We start from the raw sequence: 25,365 nt of genomic DNA on the forward strand, positions 1-25,365 counted from the left end.
TCCATGGTTCTGCCTCACAGCCATGACAACGATTTGGCTCTATATATGTCTACACAGTCTGGTTTGTTTTCTCTTCATGTATCTATCTTAGCCCCTTGCAGCTGGTTGCTCAACCATAGATATTTATTGAAGTGCTTACAGACAAAACCTAGTGCAGGGTCCTTAGTGGCCCATGTGCAACATAAACCTCATGGTCCAGCTTCCAGGATTCTTGAGGTTGAGGTCCCTCAGCAAAATGATGGTGTAGGTCCAGACCACTCTCCTAAGATCCTATGACAAATTATAAAACTGGGACTGAAGGTCTGCATTCTGCAGGGTCTTGCAACATACCAAAATTTTGAGGTCCTGACCCCTGGGTTTCCATTGTTTCACGGCATATGAAATGTTGAGGTCCTGGGTTTCTAAGGTCTCATGACATGAAATGTTGATGTCCTGGGATTCCAAGGTCTCGCGGCATATGCAAATGTTGAGGTCCTGGGATTCCAAGGTCTCGCGGCATATGCAAATGTTGAGGTCCTGGGATTCCAAGGTCTCGCGACATATGCAAATGTTGAGGTCCTGGGATTCCAAGGTCTCGCGACATATGCAAATGTTGAGGTCCTGGGATTCCAAGGTCTCGCGGCATATGGATGTTTTAAGGTCCTGGGTTTCCAAGGTCTCGCGACAAAAATGACAATGCAAGGTCCAGGATCCTTCAAGGTCCCAGACCTTGGACTCTGCGAACCCTGGATCTCGGATCTTTTTGGGACCTTGGCACAAGTCTGATTACAGTGGCGAATGCACTATTGCAGAGAAGAAATGGATTGAGCAGATGCCCAACCTCGCTGTATTACCAACTAAACATTAGGTACGCTTTACATTTTAATCAGGCAATCATGTAAACAAACGACTTGCGAGTTGCGACCCTTCCGCCTTACATAACTCGGCAGAATGCCCCTGAGTCGGCTAAACGGGTTCCGGACAAAAAGTCAAATGATAAAAGGTAAAAGGATGACTAGTCAACAGACATTACGTCAAAAGCAAGAAGTCAAAAATCTTAAAAGTCAACAGGTAAAAGGTCAACAAAGAGGAAAGTCAAAAGGCAAAAAGTCAAAAAGGATAAAACGTCAAAAGATAAAAAGTGAAATTGCCAAAAAGTCAATGAACAAAAAGTCAACTAGCATAGAAGTCAAAAGACAAAAAGTCAAATGGACATAAGGTCAAAAGACAAAAAGTAAAAACGGCAAAAAGTCAAATTGCCAAAAAGTAAAAAGGACAAAAGTCGAAAGACAAAAAGTGAACAGGACATAAAGTCAAAATAAAGAAACCAAAAGGACAGAAAGTCAAAAGGACAAAAAGTAAAAAAAACAACAAGTCAACCGGGCATGAAGTCAAAATAAAAAGTCAAAAGGTCAAAAAGTCAAAAACACATATAGTCAAAGTCCAAAAAGTCAAAAGGACAAAAAATCAAAGGGACAAATAGTCAAAAGGACAAAATGTGAAGAGGACAAAGGTCAAAAGACGAAAAGTCAACAGGACATAAAGTCAAATTACGAAAAATCCAAAGGAAAAAAGCCAAAATCGAAAAACCCAAAAGGACAAGTCAAAGAGACAAAGTCAATGACACCTGGATCATCAGTCATTACATACATGAGATAACATTTACAAACAGCAGTACACAATTAAGCAGGATGCTGCACAATATAACCTGCATCATTGGACATTGAAGCGAGACTGCCTCCATTGCACGACTGATGGGGATTCCCATGGCCCGCAACCGCGACTCAGCTGGTCACACGGGCATGCTTGGCTGAAATCTGACACACATCCGTTAACACTTACGTGCTGGATGGGAGCTCGCTCGCATCGTAAGGTTGTCATGAGGCAGCGTTACATGATCCTTCGAGACAACTGGCTGTCCCAGGCGCAGTTTACTGGAATTATTTCAACAAATATAGTAACCCGGAATGTTATCGATACGAAAGGTTCGCTTGTTCAAATTTCCTATACTGTGTAGGGAGACGTTTCTCATCAATTGATTCCGTCACGGGTTCTATTAGCGATTTCACACTTTTATTATAGTTCAAGCGTAGTGTATGGTACAATTGGTACAATAGTAAAGCGCGTCGTTCTTTTAGATAGGTGGAAGTTGGAACGAGAGGCAATTGTGTGATTGTCGGATTGTCCTGCCTTGAAAGGAACGCTCATATCAGCATCAACAGACAACAACCTGTTAATATTCACGGACTGCATACAATTAAGGTGACCAATTTTCATCGAAATGTATAGGTCAATTAAGTTATCGAGATGCGATTGCTAAAAACACAATTTTTTAGGACCTCGGAGCTGTGACGTCCAAAGAGAGGTGGGGCATTTCACGATAGATCGTACCACTTTTTTCCAATTTGACACCCTAATCTCTCGGAGTTTGACGAAAATTGGTCGCGGGGGTAATCAGGGGCTCTGAATCCACCTGTAACAATTTTAGGCTTATCAGATAAGTATTTTTTGAGTTATGGTGTATAACATTTTTTAGATCTTGCTTTGCAGCGCTAAGTTTGGCGGGCTGTAACTCGAAGACGGGTTATTTAAATGCCAAATGTTATATAACATTGAACTTGCAATGAAACAGAGATTAATAGGTATTTTTGAAATTTCGAAAAATACGCAATTTTTGATATATGACATATCTAGTTTTCTTTCATTTGTAATTTTTGGACTTTGGGACCAAATTTTTCTGAATTTTTATTTCTTTAAAAAAAAATATTTGGCTCATTGTTAAGTATGCAAAAAATTAGGAAGGTGTTCTTTCTATAAATGTATTTATTTTACGTCAAGATAACGATTTCGAATAGTGATTTCGGGAGGGGAGCTTACAAATGGCGTGGTAAAGCTGCCTAGTGACATCACTGGTTACTGAAATTTCAATTGAAGTCTGAGTCATCTGAAAAAAAGTGAAAAGAGGGTTCATCCAACCCTCTTTCCTATAAGCGCGAGTGTGAAAAAAGCTGTTTGGTTCTGACATTGTTTTGGACGCCAATGACCATAGCTGTCCGAGATGAAAGTTACAGGACGCATACATGGTGTCCTCCAGAGGTCTCACAACTTGTATATCTGGGAATTTTTTAAGGTTACATGAGGTCAGGTCGGTCACGTGACATCACTGTTATAAGTCAATGGGGAAATATAAAAACTGTTATTTTGGCGCCGAGAATGATCTAAAACTATCTCACGTACATGGTATCGTGATTTCATGCACTCCTTGCAAAGTCCGATGCTTCACTTTTGCATTGTTAACCTTGCGTGACGTCATTTATGACGTCACTAGGGTCGTACGAGTTTTTCATCAATAACTCCCGATCAAATGGAGCTAGAGAGTCGGGAAAGCCACCAATGGACTCGGTAAGACCTTCCGAATCGAATGATATGCCATATGATACCCTTTGCCCAGCTTCGTGACTTGAGGGTCTCTGACCTGACCTTGACCCGAGGTCAACTACTTAAGTTGACCTCACCCTAGCAAAAAATATACCATTCGATGCACCTGAGCTAGGCGAACACAATGCTGCCAAAATCGCGGCTCTGCGGCCATTTTTTGCAAAGTTATTTACTAAAAACCGAGCCGTAACTTCAGTCACTTGACCTGACCTCAGACCCTACCGGTTAATTTGAGACATTAAAATCGGGTGCCAATCGCTGCGACTTGTAATGGCACACACGCTCGTTTTTTCCGCGAGGCTCTAGCTCTATTAGAAGCGAAACGGCGTGCTGGGGTCGTATCAACCCCTCCGAAACCCATTTTGTTTGCGGAAAAATGAGGAACTTATAGAAAGAACACCTTTCTTATTTTGTGCAAGTCGATTTGCAATGACAATTTTGAAAAAAAATAATAATGTGAAAAATTTTGGTCCAAAAAGTCATTAGTGGCAAATGAAAAAAGATTAAGGTTTTTCTCAACAATGAAAATTTTTCTTTGGAATTTTTAAATAGTGATATTAATTTTTAATTCATCGCAAGCTTAGTGTTGTTTACTGTTTGTTGGTTGCTTAACCTGTTCTTGAGTTATAGGCCATCAAACTCACCGTTACAAACCGAAGTTAAAAAATGTAATGCAATATAACTCAAAAAGTTTTGATCTGAGAAGTCTGATATTTTGCCAGGCGTCTTTGGGGCCTATGATTACCCCTAGGACCGATATTCATTAAAATCTGAGAGATGAGGGTGACGGGCCTGGTACGATCTATCGTGGAATGCCCCAGGTGACAAGTACGAGTATAACGCATTGTGGCCACCAGTTACTGTCCCTCTCCTTCATCTTCGCCTCCGCCCTACGTCTCCTTATCGGAACTCCCCCCCCCCCCCCCCCCGCCACCAGCAGGCACAGTACGCCAACTTTATATAGATAAGTTCACATTCCCAATCTACTTTTTAAAGCAAAGTAAAAATAGGTAGGAGCGTTCTTATCTGTAGTGTCGGGGCACGCACGGGGGCGTGCCGACACGCGCTATGCGGTGCAGCCGGCGCCCAGCGGGCGGGGGCCGGGGATCAGGTGGCCCGGCGCGGGTCAGTCGCCGACTGGAGACGCGGGCTGCGGCGTACTTGTACCGACTTAGTTAACGACTGCTGTTAAAGACTACTTTTTGCTGTTGAATACATTTTGCGCATCAACTTCTCGCGCACCTATTTACTATTTGCTTATTGACTTTTTGTGTGTTGACTTTTAGCGTGTTGACTTTTAAGCATGTTGACTTTTAGCGTGTTGACTTTTAGCATGTTGACCTTTCGCGTGTTGACTTTAAGCGTGTTGACTTTTAGGCGTGTTGACTTTTAGCGTCTTGACTTTTTGCGTGTTGACTTTTTGCGCGTTGACATTTTGCGTGTTGACTTTATGCGTGTTGACTTTTAGCGTGTTGACTTTTAGCGCGTTGACTTTTTGACATGTCGGCTTTTTGTCTCTTTGACATTATGTCTTTTGACTTCTTGCGTGTTGACTTTTAGCTTGTTGACTTCTGGCGTGTTGACTTTTTGGCAGGTTGACTTTTTGTTCATTTGACATTTTGTCCTTTGACTTCTTGCGATGTTGACTTTCTGTCTGTTGACTTAATGTCCTTTGACTTTTTATCCGTTTACTTTTAACGTTTTGACTTTTCATCCGGGAATCCGGCTAAACTACACTGCATCTCTTCAAACCTTAAGTATTTTACAATTTACCACTCAGCTATGCAACAGGCTTATAATTCACTGCTCAAGTCTCAACCCCTTTTTCTCTATCATCTTTTTGGCACCGTCAATCGCCATCTGCGCTGCCCACTGTCCAGCAAATCAAATCCGGCCGTCTCCAGTTCTCTGGCAGTGGCTTCCAAACTCAAGCGAACTCGCCGAAGTTTCGCCATTCAATGCGCAGGATCTGTACAATTGAGTTTGAGAGCCTCTGGGTTGGCTTGGCGCGCCTGCGCCGCGCCGTTGGTCCGGCCAAGTACGCGAGTGACGTCATGCTATAAGCGTCATCCCCCGACCAAAGTCACCAATCAGAGCCCTAGAATCGACTTGTAGTTCCACACTTAGGTAACTCGCGGCCCGGAGCGGGAAGGCGCTGCACTGGCCGGTGGGTGCGCTCCATTGCCAGTGACGGCCGACACCGGAACACGCCGGCAGAAGGTGGCCGGTACGCCGGGTGAAGGGTCGCGCATCCTGTGACGATAATGATAGTAATGGCGGCGCGCCGGGAAGGCACGGTATGCCGGCGCTCGGTGGGCGGGTGTCGCCTCGAGCCGCGCCACGTCAGGGAGTGAAGGGGCTGCCACCCGGCCCTTTGTTTGCATGCACCACCGCTGCCCGGCTGATCTGCACCGCTGCCTGTCAGCACGGGGACGGTCCCGGCGCCTCGTTACCGGCCATGCAGCGCAGGGAGAATGGCAATCAGCCGCCGGGGATCTGTGCACAGCTCCGGGAAACAGCGGCCACAGAACGGCAAGGACGCCACTAAAAGTCACACGCCCTTAAACATAGGATCTTATAAAACTTAATTTACCAGTATAACGCCTTTTGGGGCGACTAACGGAGCGAGCGAGAGGGTGGGCCTTGCACGTGCGAAATTGCGAGGGGGTACCTCCAACTGACTTGTGCACGGCACCCTACTAACTGGTCTCTAGCGATGTGCCAAATTTGGGCACAATCGGCCCAGCCGTTCTCGAGATCTGGAAGCGGCACCCTGCACGTGCGCACGTGCAAAATGGGTCCCAACTGACTTGTGCGCGGCACGCTACTAACCGGTCCCTAACCGTGTACCAAATTTGAGCGCAATCGGTCCAGCCGTTCTCGAGATCTGGAAACGACCCCTGCACGTGCGCACGTGCAGCAGCACCCCAACTCTGGCACATGTATATGCAGTGCCTAGTGGGTGCCTACCTACATGCCAACTTTCAGCGCAATCGGCCAAGTAGTTACCGAGATATTGCAACAATTACAAAAGTGACACCTCTTCGTTTTGCACGTGGCACGTGCATAAGGGGTCACCCACATGCATCGGGAATAGTCCAATTCTTGGTAGAAGGAATGAAGCTACCCTACAAAAATTACCGCGTGTAAATCGGTCAAGTGGTTGCTGAGATATAAGCCTCGCAAAAGCGTGACCACGGCCGGCCGGCCGGCCGGCCGGCCGCTCATACTCAGAAATTTCCGTTAATCTAAGGAAAGACTACGCTCGCTTCGCTCGCTCCGTAAACAGCCAAATAGTCAACAGGCTGTCCGAACCACGGTGATGTTGGCTATTCACAAATACCTATCGATGTTTATAGTGAGCAGGCTAGGGGAAAGCTACACGGATCAGGTATAGCAGAACGCCTCTCACTTCCTGCTATGTAGTTTGATGGAGCCGTCTGAAGATCCCAGGACAGTGAGTCTGCCGTCCGTGCCCACCGTTATCATTTGAGTCACCCCTTCTCCCCGGCTCACGAATGAAACGTCACCGTGTTGGATCAATGGCATATCGGCCGCAATTAGCAAACACACCGCCGCCACCGTCCGACGCCCAATTAGTCCGTCTGGCCGCCGGCAGTCGTTCATTATCGTTAGTGTTGTCGGCGGGCTCACACGCGAGAGGCGCCCCTCGCCACTGCGGTGGCCGGTGGCCGCGCTCCCCCACCCCTCACCACCGACCGACGCACCTACCGACACATCAATCAGCACGGCCGGCTCTCACCTGGCTGAGAGGGGTAGCGGTACGGGGCTGTTACCACCAAACCGCCAACGACAGACAGACACCGAGCGATTAAAGGAAGTAGTTCACTTTTAACATGGTGGTTTGAACTGAATTCATTGGGAATTCATATGGGAATCGAAATAGCAGTTTTGTAGCTTGAGCTGAGACTAGCACAAATCAGAAGCTTTTACGGCCCAGCGATCACTCTAGGCAAATATATTCCATTTCCTGATCCGAAAAGTGTCTTAATCAGAAATGTGTGTCTCGATGAGGAATGCAACTGTGTCATCACCAGTCAATCAGCATGCTCCTTACAGCCAATGCAGCATGCGTAGGTTTGATCTACGCCATATAATTGGCCAACGCGTAATAAGTTTCCGCGTCAAGCATTATTTTATATACATAGAATATTGTTCTTCCTATATTTAAATAAAGAAAATAATCCTTATCAAATAAAATTTTATTCTATCATCTGTTTATTTTGAGCATAAAAATCATAAATCCATTACAAAAACTTATTTCAGGAAAGTGCACTATTCCCTTTAACTACCGAGCGTCCGGCGGATGCGGCCGGAGACGGTGACGGAGAGCGGAAGGGATCTTCCGGGGGACAGCGCGGACCGAAAGGTGACTCAACAGTCACTGAGGGTAATGTGCCCCGGAAATGGTGAATTGGTGAGGTCAGGTCGTCTGTTATTGGTGACCAATGACACTGAAGGCAATGAAGTCAGAACCAGAGCAATGACATTTTCAGTATCAGATGAACTTTCAATATTTTGTAGCCCAAATGCTTCAAGTTTCTGTTCAATCCGTCCACACCGGACAATGCCAGGAATCGATAATGAGGCAACTGGCAACTGCCAGGGCACAGAAAACATACAACGAGCAACCAGCTTCCATAGCATTGAGTTCATGACATCAAGCACAATGAGGTATTCGATACCGTAACGCCAGTCCCTTATCCGCCCCATTTAACTTGATACATTACATCCACAATGCACGCCTACCCTCTGAAAGCTCCGGACGTTCGGCACAGCTGAGGCGCCGTTTAAAGGCAGCACCGATTGAGGTCCGTCTATGCCCAATTAGTCGACAGACAGAGCGGCACGGCCGGAAGCGGCCGCCGCCGGCCGTACACTCCGCACGCCCGTATCATGAATAATGTATCGTCCGATCCAGCTGGTACCCATTGAGGACTGCCGCGGGCCGGACCGGTGCCGACCCGCAGAAGACGGTGGCCCGCACGGCCGCGGAGCACCGGGCCCGAGCGGTTGCAGTGTGCGCTCTACACCGGCACTGCCCAGGGTGGTCTAATGGCCGCTCCAGGGAGGAAGGGAGGGAGCGCTGAAGCCGGGCGGGGCTGGGCACACGGAGGCCACAGCCGGCAGCCAGTCCCACCGACCGCAGCAGTGGCCGTCCCACCGACCGCAGCAGCCCCGAGCAGCCACCAGCAGGGCGGTCACTCAGCTACCACAGTCTTGCGGACCCGCCAGAGCCGGTCCGCATTCAAAGCACGTCAAAACAATGGAGAAGGAATTCAACACAAACAGTCACACAATGGGCGCCGGCAGCCTGCACCAAACACAATCGATAGGAAAATATTTTGCAAGCGAGCTTTCAATGCCTCGTCGGTTTATTTATCTAGCAGCAAGACAGATGAACCTGTAGTTATTGTTCTCCTCGATTATGACCGGAACATCGACAACGGGAGCGGTGTATCAGGAGCACCAACATTATCTGAACCCACAGTATGACCAGTGACCTACAAGGTGCACACTGAGGAAAGTTTCGCCTTCAGATGGCAGTGAGGCCGGGCAGCGGTCGCTGAAATGTAAATCGGTTCGGTAGACTAGGTACCGAGAGACGAGCCCGCTCCTGCCGTGGACGCACTGAGATACCCGCCCATATCAAATATCTGTGACGACATAAATCTCCGGCTCGGTGGCTGCAAAGACCGATGATGAATGGACCGCTGGCGCAGCGACAGCCGTATGCGGATCACCGTGCAGCGGACAGGCTCGACGCTCGGTCACGTGACCGCTGACCCTCCACCGCGCCGCGCTGGCTGGGCTGACTCGCCACGGCCCAAGCAGTTGGCAGCACTCGACGTAGTGGATAGTCGGTGAGCGTAGTGCATAACGCGTAGGGTAATGTGGATATTTCGATCGCAACACGGATCACGCTGTCAGAAATTGGAATAGCGTTGTCGCAAAAATAAAATTCACAGCGGTCGATGCCGTAACCATTGAAAGCTTGCCGCGACCAAGACTCTCAAGAAGAACGTTATTCCAAAAACGCGAATGACACCTGAATCGACTATGAACAATGAACATGACATTGAGCATGACAATAGGAAGGTATAACATGAACGTGATAGATCATTCACAGGAAATCAGAGGTTTAAATGGTCGGTTCGGCATTCGTCGACCGTTTGCTCTCTGGTGGAGGAGTGACGCACTGTCGCAGTTTACTACTCATTTTTGTCGCCTATTAGCAATGGGACCTGCCTTGAGAGACTCCTTGGAGTCGGTTACCATTTATGCCAGGCTTTCGGAGTAGCCCAGAGTCGTGACAACCAACGAGCCAGGAACCAAATCAAATTTAGAACAGTGACGATTCTATGACCGTGAAATTTCATACAATTTGTGTGTCAAATCGAAAGTCCTATTTTGCCAGAAATGGTGCGTATTCTCACCAGTTGATTTCGCGATTCTACTTGGTACTGCTCCTGTCCTGTCAGAACCTGCCGGTTTTGCGGCTATCGAGTCTCGGACCTCCCAGTCCAATCCCAGTCTGTGGTCAGGGTTCTTTTGACTTCCTGACCTGAACTGCCGGTCCTGCGTAAAGGGTTCTTTGACTCGCTGAGCAGACCTGCCGGAGCTGCGGATCTCTGATCTCCCAGGCTGATGTTCGGACGCCTCTAAACGCTGTTCAGGTCACTCGGAGGGGCCCCAGGGGGAGGGGCGTGTCACACCGCGTGTCATTATCGTATGTATGATTTGGTCCTGAGTTACTTCGACTACATAAATAATCTGTTTAGGGAGGGCTCTTTGGAAGTTTCAAGTACACAAACGACAAAACAGTGCAGTTCAAATCTTTATATCCATCCATCCAACTGTTTATTGGTAATACAAATTAAACGCATAATATATACCTAGTAAAATAAGAGGAGGCACAAAAGCCAAAGGGCTTAAGTCTAGGTGCCAACTCTCGTGATGCAGTGCACCGGAAATATGTAGGTATAATACTAGCGCAGACACACATACATGCATACTTACATACATACACATACGTACATACATACACATACATACATATATACGTACACGCCTGAACACATTCATCATCTCTCATACTTCGAACATACGCTCAGTCAGAAGTTCGCCCGACCGCCGCCCCGTCGCCGGCCACCGCCCGCAGCCACCGCCCCCGCACGCCCCGCCAGGAGGCCGCGCCCGGCCAGGTCCCTGGATGAAGTTAGAAAGCGCATGAGAATCTGTGAGTATCTTGTATAAATTTTTGGAAGTGGCGTGCCACCGCCCGACCGCCGACACCGTCGAGGCCTGAGCCGTGCAGGAGGATTTCCAGTTGGATGGTTTTAGGTTGAAGTGTAAAGTTGGATTGTAAGCTTCGGGATATATTTTGGTTCATTTCGTCTCTTTGTCGTGTGTATAATGGGCATGAGAAGATAAAGTGTGCTGTGCTTTCTTGAGGGAAACCGCACAGACAAGCTGGAGAGTCAGTTTTCTGAATTTCGTATAAATGAGAATTTAACTGTGTCATGTTAGTCCTTAGTCTGGTGTGAAGAATGTTTAGATTTTTGCTACCGTGTGAATAATATGTGGGTGGTTTGGATGCCGAATAATGTTTTTTGATCCACTTGTTGAAGTCTGAGAGGGGCAATTGCTTTGTGGTCTCTGGCAGTGTATTCCATTGTTTTCCTGTGAGAGTAAAGAAGGAGCGTTGATGTGTTGTTGTCCGGGTTTGAGCTAAAGTGTGGTGTCTAGCGTTTCGAAGTGTCATGTTTATGTCATATTGTCGTGTACGTGGGATGATAGTTGAGATATAATTTGGAATATTGTGGTTATCAGGTCCACTTAATTTGTGATAGAGTGTCAATCGATGTGTTTGTCTTCTGGTTGTCAATTTGTCCCATCCTAGTTCGGTGCGTAGTTTGTCAGATGGTGTTCTAAACAGGGTCCCAGTCGTCAGTCTCGCTATTCTGTTTTGTAACGTCTCCAGTCTAGAAATGTCTCTTAAAGTGATATGTCCGTCGTACACAGTGTCACAATAGTCAAAAAGAGGTAAAATGCACGTTTTGTAAATTTGTTCTAGGATATGTCGAGGAAGATATTTTGCAATTGAATATAATGGGCTGGTATTTTTGTTTATTTTGCTTATAATTTCGTTTACATGTTCGTGGAATCGGAGATCGTGAGAAAACGTCAGTCCAAGGTGTTTATGAGTCTCATCTTTCGGTATAGGAGTGTCAGCAAAGTGAAGTGTCGGCTGTCGGTGTGACTTTTTAAGTGAGAATGTTTGTTGACTAGTTTTTGCTGAATTGAATGAAATGACCCAGTCTTGTCCGTACAGGGTGTAACGAAATTATCCGGACATCTATTTTTTCGCCATATCTGCTCGCACAGTTTCTCTTTTAATGTCAGAAGCTGGAAAATTGGATGAATGCATACCTCTGGTATCTGCTCTCAACTCAGCAGTGACCTGACCTTGCGAAATGACTCTTGCTCTGAGTAAGAGTCGAGTCGCCGACGGGTTCATTTGATAGTTTTCGTTTAAAAGGCAGTGGAGAGAAAGGAGTACAGTCTCTCGTTTCGTAGTAAGGCTACGTGTTGGTGGCATGGTGGCATGAGCCAGAAGCTGGTCTGTCAGCAGCTGGACATCAGCAGCAGCCAGTAGCACATCTGCCTGAGGCGTAATACGCTGGGACTTGGTGGCAGACTCAGCCCGGCCTCGATCGCAAAAGGCGCCCTTTGCCAAGTGGTGAGGAGAGTTGTCAAGATAGCGACAAGGAAACGGCACCAATTAATCCGCATACTGACTCGAATTCTTACCAAGGCAGATAATAAGAGGTCCAAAATCATGATTCACCGTTACCCGCCCTTTAGCTTGGTTTTACTGCCCTTTAAACTGGAAAAGACAATGAAATTGACGGGAAAACAACCAGTCCACCACCTTTGGCTTCAGGCCAGGGCGTGTCCACTGGTCGAAGGAAGACACGAATGAGGTGACCTGGTCGGATGGGAAGCTGTTCCAGCTGCGATACCCGTTGAACCGTCAAATCGGCCATGTGTGGGCTGCCAGCAGCTCGAATGTGCCGGCCGTCGCCGGCGTCAAACATCCGGCCAAAATCCAGACCTGGAGCATGTTCAGCTGCTGTGTAATATTCAAGCTGTTCATGACGACACAGAAAACCACTATCAGTGACGAGTATTACCGGCGCAACATCCTGGCTAGCGATTGGTTGGAGCCACTCAACCAGACGGCACAGGATGGCTCGGTTTCTGAACGTGTACCGATGCCTGATTCAAGCCGCGCAGTCTTCATACGGGGCGGCGCACCACCTTCAAGTCCCTAGCAGAATGAGAAGTGATGCCGAGAGGACCTTTTTGTTCTTCTGGGCTAAAGGGCTATGGCTTGGAAATAGTTCCCAAGCAATTCCATCGATATATTATGGACTATTGTCCATCAGGAGATGAATGAGGGGACACCCGCCACCAGCGCCGCCCAACTGCGGGCACAGGTTAGTAAGGCGCTACTCTATATGAAACCCACTGTGCTGGAAAATCCAGTGGCTGGAATGCTCCAAAAATGTGTACCTGCGGCCTGCGCTCTTATGAAAGGTGGCTATATAATAATTCAAAAGGGAAAATATCAGAATGTCTTGCTTCTTAATTACAGCGCGAAGAAAGATGTCCGGATAATTTCGTTACACCCTGTATTTGTAAATTTCGTCTAAGTCTCTTTGTAAGGTCGTTTGGGTGTTTTGTAGTGTGTCTGGTGAGTGGGAGGCATATAAAGAGGTGTCGTCTGCGAATAATAAAATGTCGTTGTATGTGCGTTTTGATAGATCGTTTAGATAAATTAGTGCTAGAAGAGGTCCAAGTACCGATCCCTGGGGGCATCCTGCGTTAATTTTGCGTTGTTGAGAAAAGGAATTTCGAATTTGTACTCGTTGTAATCTGTTACTAAGGTAAGATTTTAGCCAGTGGAGAAGTGTTCCTGAATATCTATATTTCGCAGACGTTTCAACGACAAGGCGTCTTCGTCAGTGCAAATGAAATGAAACTTAGTACATATGTTTAATTAATTAGCATATTCGATAGCATATTCAATAGGATATTCGACAAATATTCGATAAATTACTATTCGTATTCGTTCAATCGTTCACATGAAAAAAAAAATCCGTATGAACGTATGGGTTGAACGTCGTATGAACGTCTGCGAAATATACATACAGGGTGTCTCAAAAGTTCGTTCACAGGTACCAGCCATGCTTTTTTGTCAATAATTCTGAATCAACAAGAAATTAACAGTCGAAATTTTGCATGGGCATTGGTGACAGCCTTCCTCAAGCAGTCTCATTGTTTTCAAGTGCATTCGACCCTTCATGAGCTCACAAAAAGGGTTCACCTCTGACCATGGGTCAGGCACGAAAATGTAGGTTGCAAAGTCGGGTATGTTGTGAAACTCTCTGTTTCAGGAGTAATGGGAATGGTTAAGTCGGAAATGACACATGGCTATGTGTCGGCGAGGATGAGTGCAACATGATGATCATCTCATAAAAATGGTGGCTAAAATTTTTGAAGGACGAAACCATGCGAGACTAACGGCGTTTTGAACGACCCTCGCACGACAGCAGACTCGTGTTCCGGAAAGCAGCTGAAAGTGCGGTCATAACTATTAAAAACTGGCAAGAAGGTCACAGACAGAGGTTACCCATTTTAAAAAAGTGCAGGTCATCGTAAAATAAGGACAATTAATAATTTAAAATTGTTTATAATATCTATAACGCTAATTTTTGGGGACAATAACACAAAAATCGTCAATGCCAAGGACACCTGACCCTCCAAAAGTGTCAGTTATTGTAAAATTTTATCTAACGAAGTTTCAAGAGGCAGATCTACAGCGAATGATTTTCTTTTAAACACAAAATCCCGCTAAAACCACACGATGGACAGGTTTGGGCCGTTTACAAAGCAGAACATCTCCCGAGGAAAACACTCCGCAACCGAGCGAAGGTCTTGGCATGGGGAATGACGAGCGCTTGGAATTTGCAAAATTTGCACAATGTGTCTGAGAAACAGACGTCCGACACATTCTGCTACCATATGATGCGAAAAATTTACTCCTGGTACTTTCCGTTTGTTCAGGAATGGGGTCGTTTTGAAAAGGAAAATGGCGCTTGGGATGTCGGCGCCAGTCATTCATGAAGGAGTTAGCGCCAGAGAATGCCTACAAAATACTCAAGAATGGTGTCGATGCAAGCTGTCGGCTTTCAGGGAAAATCAGATGTTGCCGGGGAGCTAGTCAAAACTAAATCCGATGCAGAAACTGCAGGGGATTCCCCTGCAAGAGCTTGAAAGCTGGTAGCCTTTTATCAGCCTCCGGCAGCTGACGGAGCAACAAAAATCGGTATGGGCAAATATTTTTGGAGATACAGCAAAGGGGTTGGTTTCCAACCTTCTTAATCAGTTGTCAAAGCATGCATATTTGTCTAGTGTACACACAGACACCAAAACCTTATACTTTTGGCCGGTTCTTATATGCTTTATTGGCATGGGAAATGTGTGAACGAACTTTTGAGACACCCTGTAGATATAAAGATTTGAATTGCACTGTTTTGTCGTTTGTGTACATGAAACAATGTCTTCTTACTCTTTGGAAGTGTCGTCTCTTGTCCCTTGAGCATTCTCGACATTGTTAACGTATGATCCTTTTATGTAGATTTCTTCTCTAGGTAAAGTTGTTTGTGGTGAAAGGTGAATGAATTAGACGGCAGGTCAGTCAGAGAGTCATGCTGGTGGATCCTTCTGGCGGTCTTGGACGCCGCGGGGTAGGGGGGAGAGCACACCCCAAAAATTATCCGAATTCCAAAAACTCATCGGATTTCGATTCCTTGCGCATTGCTGTGCCGTTTAGGTACAACTAACTTTTGCTCATAAATGTTGTTAAGCCTTTGATTTATTCTCCAAAAACCGTCAATTTTCCTCGATTTCGGGCGCTGCGGGGGGACATTTGCCTCTAATGTTATTTGCCCTGGATCCGCCAATGGAGTATCAAAGAGCGCAAGCCATAGACCCCAGAAACGGCGGATCAGGTCAGGGAATCGTACAAATTAGCATCGGTTCGAGAGGTCACCGCCGCAGAATCAGCGGGTCAGGGCAGAGAGCCGCGAATCGGCAGGTCAGGGAGCCTTAGCCTCAGGCCCTCAGCCCGCACACACGACGTGGGCGGGACCTCAGTTAATGTGTATTGTGTAACTCAGTCTCCCAGTATGGTCATTGAAGTCTTGACAGCACACAACCCGTCAGTGAGATCTCGGCCCGACGCGGCGGCCGGCGTCCTCGATGACGCCGGGGATTGACATTGGAGCGCAGACCGCGGGACGGTCCCCAGTCCCCCACGGAGACCTGTGTGTTCACACGGTCACACGGTCGGCGGCCGGGGGCGTGTCGCCTGTCACTGGCGGCGTGACGAGCCGCGCCGGCCAGCCGCCACCTGGTGGGAGCGGTCCCGGTGCACACGCCGCCGGCTTCCTGTCATTACCGGCGGAGGGAGGAGGGAGCGACCGGTGGGCGCGTCCAGTGGCCATCGCCGCGCGCTGTACGCACCGCCTGGACAGCAGGGGCACTCAGAGGTACCGCACCTTCATGCCACACTAGTGACCCTAGATGCCTTGTTCCCGTAGCACAGCCTCTTCGGTTAGATTATTACTAACAGAAGGAGCGTCATCTAACCCGGTTCAGCCGATGCGGTATCCAGCAAGTAAAAAACATCGAAACGGCCTAGTCACCTACCAAAAGACAGTAGGAGACCTTTAGACTCCCAGTCATCTACGATTCATGCTGCAGCGCCGATCTCTGCTCGATGCGCCGGGAGCGGGCAAACATATCCGTCTCGATGTCAGCCCAACTGAATACCGTTTTCTCCCGACTTATGAACGCTATCCCAAACAAAACACGCCATAGAAGCTGGGGTGTTTTAGAGGTGCCCATGGGACAATGCAGAGCTGTCTAAATGCACATCACTTCGGGGAGCAGCGCCAACAGCCGCAGACGGCGCGGTCGGTACTCACCTGACGTAGACCACCAGTCCGTTGCTGGTGACGCGATTCCAGCCCTCGGGTGCCGTCACTGAGTGCACGCCGGCCAGCCGCGCCGGCGGCGACAGGCTCTCCTGGCTCAGCGAGCTGCACGACGACTCGGCCGCGTCCGAGCGCACGGACTCGCAGCGGCGCGGCGAGCCGGGCGTCGGCAGCCCGCCCACCATCACCGTCGTCACATAGTTGCTGCCGTCACCAGTCGCCGCGGATACGGCGGCGGCGGCGGCCCGAGGTTCCGCCCAGGCCGCCTGCTGCTGGTGGTACTGCAGCTGCTGCTGCTGCAGCTGCCGGTACTGGAGCTGCTTCCAGTAGTCGATACTGGGCGCGGACGGCGGCGGGGCGCCGGACGGCCAGCCGCCGCCCGGCGGAGGCGCGCTCATCTCCTGGTCAGACTGGCAGCGCCTCCATCGACGGCGCTGTGCGCTGCAAGACGAGACACGACCATCAGAGAGATCAAACACCAAAAGCTGCCTTTCCGGAGAATGGCATGCATAACAAACCACTGCAATGAGCATTGTAATAAAAAATCAGCTTCAGAGACTGTCTTTAGAGATGGCATTGCTATCAGTTTCAATATGTAGCTGTTTCATTGTCAATCGCAGTGATGAAAGATAACTAAATCATCATAATAATGAATATATTCCTGGGTAAAATCTAAAACAAATAGAATAGAGTCAATTAAAACCAGGGCTGCGAAGTCGGAGTCGGAGTCGGAGTCGGTCGGAGTCGACAGTTGTGACCGGAGTCGGAGTCGGAGTCGGAGTCGATTTTAGAAACCCGAGCCGGGGTCGGAGTCGGAGTCACCGAAAATCTGTCGACTCCGCAGCCCTGCTAGGTCTGCGGAGTCGGAGTCGGGAGTTGGAGTCGGTCGGAGTCGACAATTCTGCCCGGAGGCGGAGTCGGAGCTGGTTTTTGAAAGCCGGAGTCGGAGTCGGAGTCGCCGAAAATCCATCGACTCTGCAGCCCTGATTAAAACTGATGATAGACTAAATCTGGAACTGTAGCCACTTTTAATTCTATATTTTACTTAGGAACATAGACACTGTTACGATGTCTGTTTACTTTAAGCAATTCAGCAGCAGGATCGAAGCGAGATACAGGTTTCATGACAAGTCAATTGTGTTTATCTTGTCAAGACTAATCGCAACATGACCTTTTTGGGTCTTGTTGTGACCTTGACCTGAGGTCAAATTTTCAATTTGAGGTTTTGAGTTCATCTTATATATCATTGATAGCCTTGAAATGCCGCACCTTGATGAAAGACATGCAATGGTGATGAAATTATTGATGTAGCTTTATTGTGTGAGAAGCTATGCCAAAAACCAATTTGATCAATATTGGCTATTTTGGCGATTTTTTACCCCTGGAGGCCAAACCATTGACCTGAGGTCAAAGCTGATGCCTTAATTCAGATAGTGCTGTAAATGAGCTATCATTTTTTCCGCACCACTCCAGCTCTTCTGGTTCTAGAGTTAGAGTGCCTGAAGCTGAAAGTTACAAAATCTCACTTTGCTGACCTCTGGTGACTTTCAAAAAGTAAGACCAATCAAACATAGCACTGCACTTTTGGACTAAAACTGATTAAACAAAGGTACCTTATAGAGGTTGGTAGCAGAATTGTGGAGTTGCGGAGTTGTGAGCATAGGCGGTCCCAGGGGGGGGGGCCACGGGGGCCATGGCCCCCCCTTTGGTGCTGAAAGGTGGGGCCATACTATCTTTTGGCCCCACCTTTCAGATCGAACAAAAGTCCTAGAAAAGTTTTTTGCATGTTTCATTTTCTTTCTTGCGCCATCAAAGGACGTAAATTTCACTCATGAGTGGGCTCAGTTTCGCATTCTGTCAATTTGGCGGTCAGCGTCGCTGGCACCGGTTCACGAGTATGGCAGGATCTTATATGGAATTTCAGCGTGGGTTTGCTTGAGGCTCTCGTAGGCCCAGCAATGGCTGGCATGAGACCCTCTTCCCAGTGGCGGGTGGGCCCTGCCAAATGAGCGTGGCTCTACGACACTAAAGTAAGACCTCATGGGTTGGTGCTGTGCACCTCAGAAGCCCGGTGGTGATGCCGTATGCCGGCTTGGTTTCTTAAGGATTAGCGTGGGATCTCCGGGGCCTGCATAGAGTTTGCATAAGCTAGTATTTAATTTCAGAGGCCTGTATGTAATGTGTACACAGTGGCGGTCGCGGGGGGCATCAGGGCCATGCCCCCCCCCCCAAGGCACATAAAGGGGGCCATCATATCTAGTTCTTCTGAATGCTTGAGACGAGGTGTTAGTATCACTGATGTTAGTTGTCGGACTTTCGTCCCCGTCTTGAGTTGAGATGTTAGTTTCACAACGTTTCGGCCAGTTACTTCTCCGGCCGTCGTCAGGTGTTCTTTGGCCCTTAGAAGGACCTGGATGTTGGTGGCGTTGCGCCGTACGCGTCATACCGTTCGAAAGCTCCTGTAGTCAGCGGGAATCGAACTCGGGTTTCCCCGGTGATAGTCCACGGTTCTAACCACTCCACTATCGAGGCAGACATCGTTATGGAGCTGGAAACTTGGTGTCATTTATCCCCCAGATGTTTTTGTGATTTCCTTAGTAGTGGGAGCCATATTGGGCTGATGTCAACGCTTGGCTTGCTGATGGGGTTGCTAGCCAGCGCCATGTGTGCGGCTTCCTTGATTTTTCTGATTTTCCAGTGTGGCTCCTTGTCGATGATGGTGGTATCATCCCAAGCAGGTCTGTGATCTCCTTCAGACCATGCATGCTCCGCCACACCGGATTTCAGTGTTTCGCCTCGGATGGTGGCCTTCCTGTGTTCTTCGACCACTCCACTATCGCATGCATGCATTGGAAAGGGCCAAACCACCAAAGGCCAATACCACCAAAGAGGAACTGGCAGCAATCAACAACCTCAAACAAGACGGCAGCATCATCATACTTCCAGCAGACAAAGGAAACACCACCGTTGTCATGGACAAGAAGGAATACGACCACAAGATGAACAGCATTGTGACAGATGGATCGTACACCAAACTGAAGAAAGACCCAACCCCGGCCTGTGAACGCAAACTAACAAAGCGCCTTAAGAAGAACAAGGACAAGGAACAACTCACGGACGCCCAGTACAGAAAGCTGAGCCAACATCACAGCAAACTTCCACACATGTACGGGCTACCAAAGGTACACAAGACCAATGTACCGCTAAGACCAATAGTAAGCTGCCGTGGCTCAGCCTGCCATCCTCTGAGCCAGTTCCTCGTCAAGATCATCAACCCACTGAGTGGCAAAACACCTACATATGTCAAGAACTCAGCCCACTTCGTCTCACTGGTTCAGGCCATGCGACCTTCGCCGAACATGCAAATGGTAAGCTTCGATGTGGTGAGTCTGTTCACCAATGTGCCCACTACCGAAGCTCTGAGCATAGTGAGGACAAGACTGGAGAGCGACGATACACTGCCCGAAAGAACGACAATCCCGACTGATGACATCATGGAACTCCTGACATTCTGTGTCACCACCACCGCCTTCCAACTGGGCGATGACTACTACCAACAAACTGAAGGAATGGCCATGGGTTCACCCCTGTCACCGGTGATCGCCAACATCTACATGGAACACTTCGAGGAACTGGCCTTACAAACAGCACCACTGAAACCATCCCTGTGGCTGCGATATGTCGACGACACATTCGTCCTGTGGGACCATCGCGAGGACATAACACCGTTCCTAGACCACCTCAACAGCCTCCGACCCTCCATCCAATTCACAATGGAAACAGAAGTCGACAACAAACTACCATTCCTTGACGTCCAAGTGGAGAAATCTGAGGAAGCATTCAGAACATCGGTCTACCGCAAACCAACAGCGACCGACCGCTACCTCAACTTCAAGTCACACCACCCAGACACAGTCAAGAAAGGTATCGTAAGATGCCTGCAGACCCGAGCCACCAACATCTGTGGAGACGAAGCAGCCAGAAAGATGGAAATGTCACGCCTCACCAGCACCTTCAGGAGAAACGGATACCCAACGAGCTTCATGAAACACAAACCCAAGGAAGCATCCCAACAACAACCAAGGGATAAGCCCATCGCGACAGTATCCCTCCCATACAACAGAGGACTGTCAGAGAAGCTAAGGCGAATCTGCGGAGCATACAACATCAGGACGGTGTTCAGAAGTACCACCACCCTCCGCAGGTCACTCACAAAGGTCAGACCGCCAACCACCAAGGAGAAAACAAAGAACTGCATATACGACATCCCGTGCAGCTGCGGCAGGTCATACAAGGGCGAGACTGGCCGCCCACTGGCGGTCAGGCTCGAAGAACACAGGAAGGCCACCATCCGAGGCGAAACACTGAAATCCGGTGTGGCGGAGCATGCATGGTCTGAAGGAGATCACAGACCTGCTTGGGATGATACCACCATCATCGACAAGGAGCCACACTGGAAAATCAGAAAAATCAAGGAAGCCGCACACATGGCGCTGGCTAGCAACCCCATCAGCAAGCCAAGCGTTGACATCAGCCCAATATGGCTCCCACTACTAAGGAAATCACAAAAACATCTGGGGGATAAATGACACCAAGTTTCCAGCTCCATAACGATGTCTGCCTCGATAGTGGAGTGGTTAGAACCGTGGACTATCACCGGGGAAACCCGAGTTCGATTCCCGCTGACTACAGGAGCTTTCGAACGGTATGACGCGTACGGCGCAACGCCACCAACATCCAGGTCCTTCTAAGGGCCAAAGAACACCTGACGACGGCCGGAGAAGTAACTGGCCGAAACGTTGTGAAACTAACATCTCAACTCAAGACGGGGACGAAAGTCCGACAACTAACATCAGTGGGCCATCATATCATTTGCCCCCCCCCCCCCCCTCAAGCAACCGATGGGCCCCCATAGGTGTATGGGACCCTGGCCCTGATTCGATCGTCACGAGGCTAACAAAACACGCCCAGCTATTAACCCGCGCCCTGCTGGGGGGGGGGGTGTTTGAACACCCCCCCCCCCCTTGTGGTTTTTCGCGAATATCTCAAAAACGGCGGCGCGGAGCGCCGCCGTTTTTGGTACACCTTATCATACATCAATTCTACACATGTTGTGAAAATTTCAGACCAAGGTCATTCAAGGTCAGGTCACCAGGTCACTTGAAGTGACCTCACCTCATAAAAAGTTTCAATGTCTGTCATAGCTACACCGAGTGACCGATCGCTTTGAAACTTTCACCGATTGCTAAGAGCAATAGCATGTACAAAATGTATATCTCAGAATTTTGATATCGATGACCTAAGGTCAGGTCAATTTTGCGACCTCCCCATTATAAGTCAATGGGAGAAAATTGAAATGCTCCGCTTTTGGACGAAAGACATTATAAACACTCCCAAACACTATATTACAAGTGGTTTAGACACACTGAACATGAAAATGGTGTCCGTGACCCCTGCTTATGCCCTGAGGTCATCTTAGGTCACGAATGGTATCTAACAGTTTTTTCGCAAATAACTTTTGATACAGGCATGCTAGAGCGATGAAAACGCCTTAGATGTGTTCAGCTCGACGATACGGATCGACTGATATGCAACATGACCCTTTCCGGTCAGGTCATGACCTTGACCTGAGGTCAAATTTTCAAGTTGACCTTTCAAGGTCAACTTATAGTTCATTCGATGCGTCTTGACGAGAGGAACACGATGCCGGTAAAAGTAAGCTCGTACAAGGCTTGGGTCAAAAGTTATTGCAGAAAAACTGTCCGAAAAAATGGGCTATTTTTGCAGTTTTTGCCCCCTGCAGGCAAAACCGTTGACGTTAGGTCAAATCTGAGAGAATTACTCAGAAAGGGCGTTAATAGGGCTATCGAATGCGCTTTTCCGCGGCGCTGTAGCTCTATTGGTTCCCGAGTTATGCGTTGGCTTCTTGGAAATTGTCGACATTCGACCTGGAAATCGGCGAAATTTTGCCTTCAATGACCTCTGGTGACCTGACCTTTGACCTGACCAAAAAATTGACCGAAGTGATTTCCTCACTATTTTTGACGCTCTTTCGAACGCCGCCTTCCGCGTATCGCTACGTGGCCCAGGAGCCGAGTTAGAAGGGGGGGTGTTCAAACACCCCCCCCCCCCCCCCAGCAGGGCGTGGAAATCCAGGACCCCCAGCCGGGCGCGGGTTAATATAGCTCCCACACCGGTCTTTGAGCGTCCAACACTGACCTCTGAGGGAACTTCAGTGGCGGTCAAGCGCCCACGTTGACCGCTAAGAGCCCACATCGACCTCTGAGGCCCCACATCTGACCTATGAGGACCCCTAACCGGCCTCAGGGGCCCCAACCGGCGTCTGAGGGTCTCACACTGGTCTCTAGTGGCCTTATTGCTGTCTCTGGTGTCCCAAGACGAACATTTAGGTGCCAATGAGGGCCCCGCATTGGCTGCTGAAGACCCGATGCTGGCCTCTAAGGGTCTGCATTGGCCTCTGAGGAGGGCTCATCTTGGCCTTTGAGGGCCCTCTGCTGGCCTCTGGGTTCCAACGACGGCTCATTCCGATCTTTTAGGGCCCCACGCTGACCTCTGAGGGCCCCATGTTGGCCTGTAATGAGTAGGACCCACATAAGCCTCTGAGAGCCCAACTCGGTCTCTGATGGTCTCAACCTACTGGCCTTTACAGTTTGCAGGCCCTGTACTGGTCTCCGAGGGCCCTAAACTGGCCTCTAAGTGAAAACATACATGGGTGGGCTTCTGAAGATCACAGGGCTCACGCAGACTCCTGCACAGCCGTACGTTGGTCCTGATCGAGATTACTTTACGTCCTGATGGTCCCGCGCAGATTCCTTCATATTTCGACGTCGGGACCCCATGAGCCGGTGTGGGTCCTGGGGCTGGCAGAGACTGATGAAGTCCTTAGGGCTCAGGGCCAGTCTTTTTAGCAGTAGGACTATAAGGCAGATTGAGTGAGCCCCAATAGAGCCGTTGCGAGGCCCCGCACGAGTCGCGCGCGGCCCTCAGATGCCAATTTTGAAAACCAGGAACCTGTGGGGCCGGGGGTCTCCAGAGGTCGGTGTGCCTATTCTCTCCCACCGCCAAACAACTATATGGGTAATGGTAAATGTCATAGTCTGAAAATGCTCTCTGGGTTTCACATGCTTGTTCAAAGCAAGAGGTATCTGTACTTTTCCGAATTGTTTTATTGTGGTAAGGTCATGAATCCGCGTGCCCGACCTTCCAGTACATATGCTACACCGATCCGTCACCATGGTGCAGTGGCCCGACCGGTGGAAACACCGTGGGACGGGAAATGGAACTGGTGCTTTCGCCTTAAATTGAGCTTAATTTCACGCAAGAATGAGGTGGATGAAGCATAAGTAATGCCAACTGCGCGGCGCCTCGTGGACGTAAAAAATTAGCCCATCACCTCCCCCCCCTCCGGTGACTGACAAATGTTATGTCCCGCGAGTGTGACTTTGCCCCCCCCCCCTTTTGCTAGCGGCTGCGACCGCCAGTGGTTGTGAGTTGCAGATTTATGATCTAAATCTGCAAAATAGTTTCGTAGTTGCACTTGCGCTTTGGGTACATCATGTTGCAGAGTGTAGTGGTAGCAGTTTCCATAATAAGGTAACGATGCCCACCTCTGCGTAAAATACAAAGTATGAATGCATATTTGCAACTACAAGGAAAGGAATCATCGCTAGATCAATAGACCAAAGTTCAATAACGTCAGTTGCCTAAAAAATGTTTTTTTTTATAACAACACCCATAAGAAGTGTGATTTCTTCACTTAAAATTATCATAAGGCTTCTTCATTTTATCAAAACAAGTAAATATAAAAGCAAATTGACATAAGAGACAGTTTTGGCGCAGCTGAGCACAACAAAAGTAAAACAGCTTACCATGCTGTAGTCGCACCTTCAGAATTTCCGAGAAAATGACAAGGAATAAATATTTCTCCAAATGTCTTTCCAACTCTACCTTATGTTTCAGTAGGTAATCGCAGGTATATCTCAAACAACACAAACCGTCACCGTACCCTCCCACACTGCAATCCAACGAAAATAAACTGAAGCCAGAAACTACTATAGGGCTACCATATGCAGTAGGTTATTCTGTAGTGCAATTTTGTAGGGTATCTCTGGGGTATTTTTATCAAAAATGTTGGAAAGAAGATAAAGATTTATCTGGAACAGTAATACTCGAAGCCTAACTGATGTTTTTATTATACCAATTTAATCTGTGTTTATATTGCCGAGCCGCATACAGCTCGTAATTGTACACTACATACGTTGATCTGGTTGATCGACATCGAGAGCGACGCTGCGGCCGCCACACAAACACAGGCCTCGGGATCTTGGCGCTAGATGGCAGGAAGTGTAGCTCACCCCGGCGAATCAGCAATAAGGGCTGGTGACTGACAGATATAGCGAAACACCTTTGGTCCTTGGGGCGATAAACGAGTGTTCGTGCGAACGATCCCTTGACTCGCGCACGTATGTACAAACTGGCTGGGCTCAAATTAGCTTGTGCAGGACAATGGACAGTGCCCAGTGACACCCTACTAACCGGTCCCCTACAGTGTTGACTGTTGTAGTGATCGGGTAAAAACAGCTGATCGGGTAGAAAACGGGTGCCCGGGGTGGTATTGTCCATTGGACAGTTGATCGGGCAGAGACCGGGTGCCCGGGGTGGTATTGTCCATTGGACAGTTGATCGGGCTGAGACCGGGTGCCCGGGGTGGTATTGTCCATTGGACAGCTGATCGGGTAGAGAACGGGTGCCCTGGGTGGTATGTTCAGGGCCTCGGCTAACATGTTAACCCGCGCCCCGTAGGGCTACCGGCGGACCCTACCACCCGTAAGGGGGGGGC

General features: G+C 48.6%; 1 protein-coding gene across 2 annotated transcripts in view; it reads right to left on the reverse strand.

Annotated features, from left to right (window-relative positions):
- The window catches only part of LOC122369332 (methyl-CpG-binding domain protein 6-like), a 38,111-nt gene extending 13,565 nt beyond the window's left edge, over positions 1–24,546 (reverse strand). Inside the window, exons 1-2 of one of the 2 annotated variants that reach the window (XM_043344000.1) lie at positions 24,395–24,546; positions 16,497–16,946 (exon numbers count right to left, since the gene is read on the reverse strand). In XM_043344000.1, the coding sequence (XP_043199935.1) occupies positions 16,497–16,903 (407 nt within the window). In that variant the 5' untranslated portion in view covers positions 16,904–16,946; positions 24,395–24,546. The remainder of the gene's footprint in view (positions 1–16,496; positions 16,947–24,394) is intronic. The other variant, XM_043344001.1, reaches the window with a different exon arrangement.
- Positions 24,547–25,365: the final 819 nt, after the last annotated feature.

This window comes from Amphibalanus amphitrite, unplaced genomic scaffold (genome assembly GCF_019059575.1).
Source record: "Amphibalanus amphitrite isolate SeventyFive unplaced genomic scaffold, NRLGWU_Aamphi_draft 001026F_arrow, whole genome shotgun sequence".
NCBI classification, from domain to species: Eukaryota; Metazoa; Arthropoda; class Thecostraca; order Balanomorpha; family Balanidae; genus Amphibalanus; species Amphibalanus amphitrite.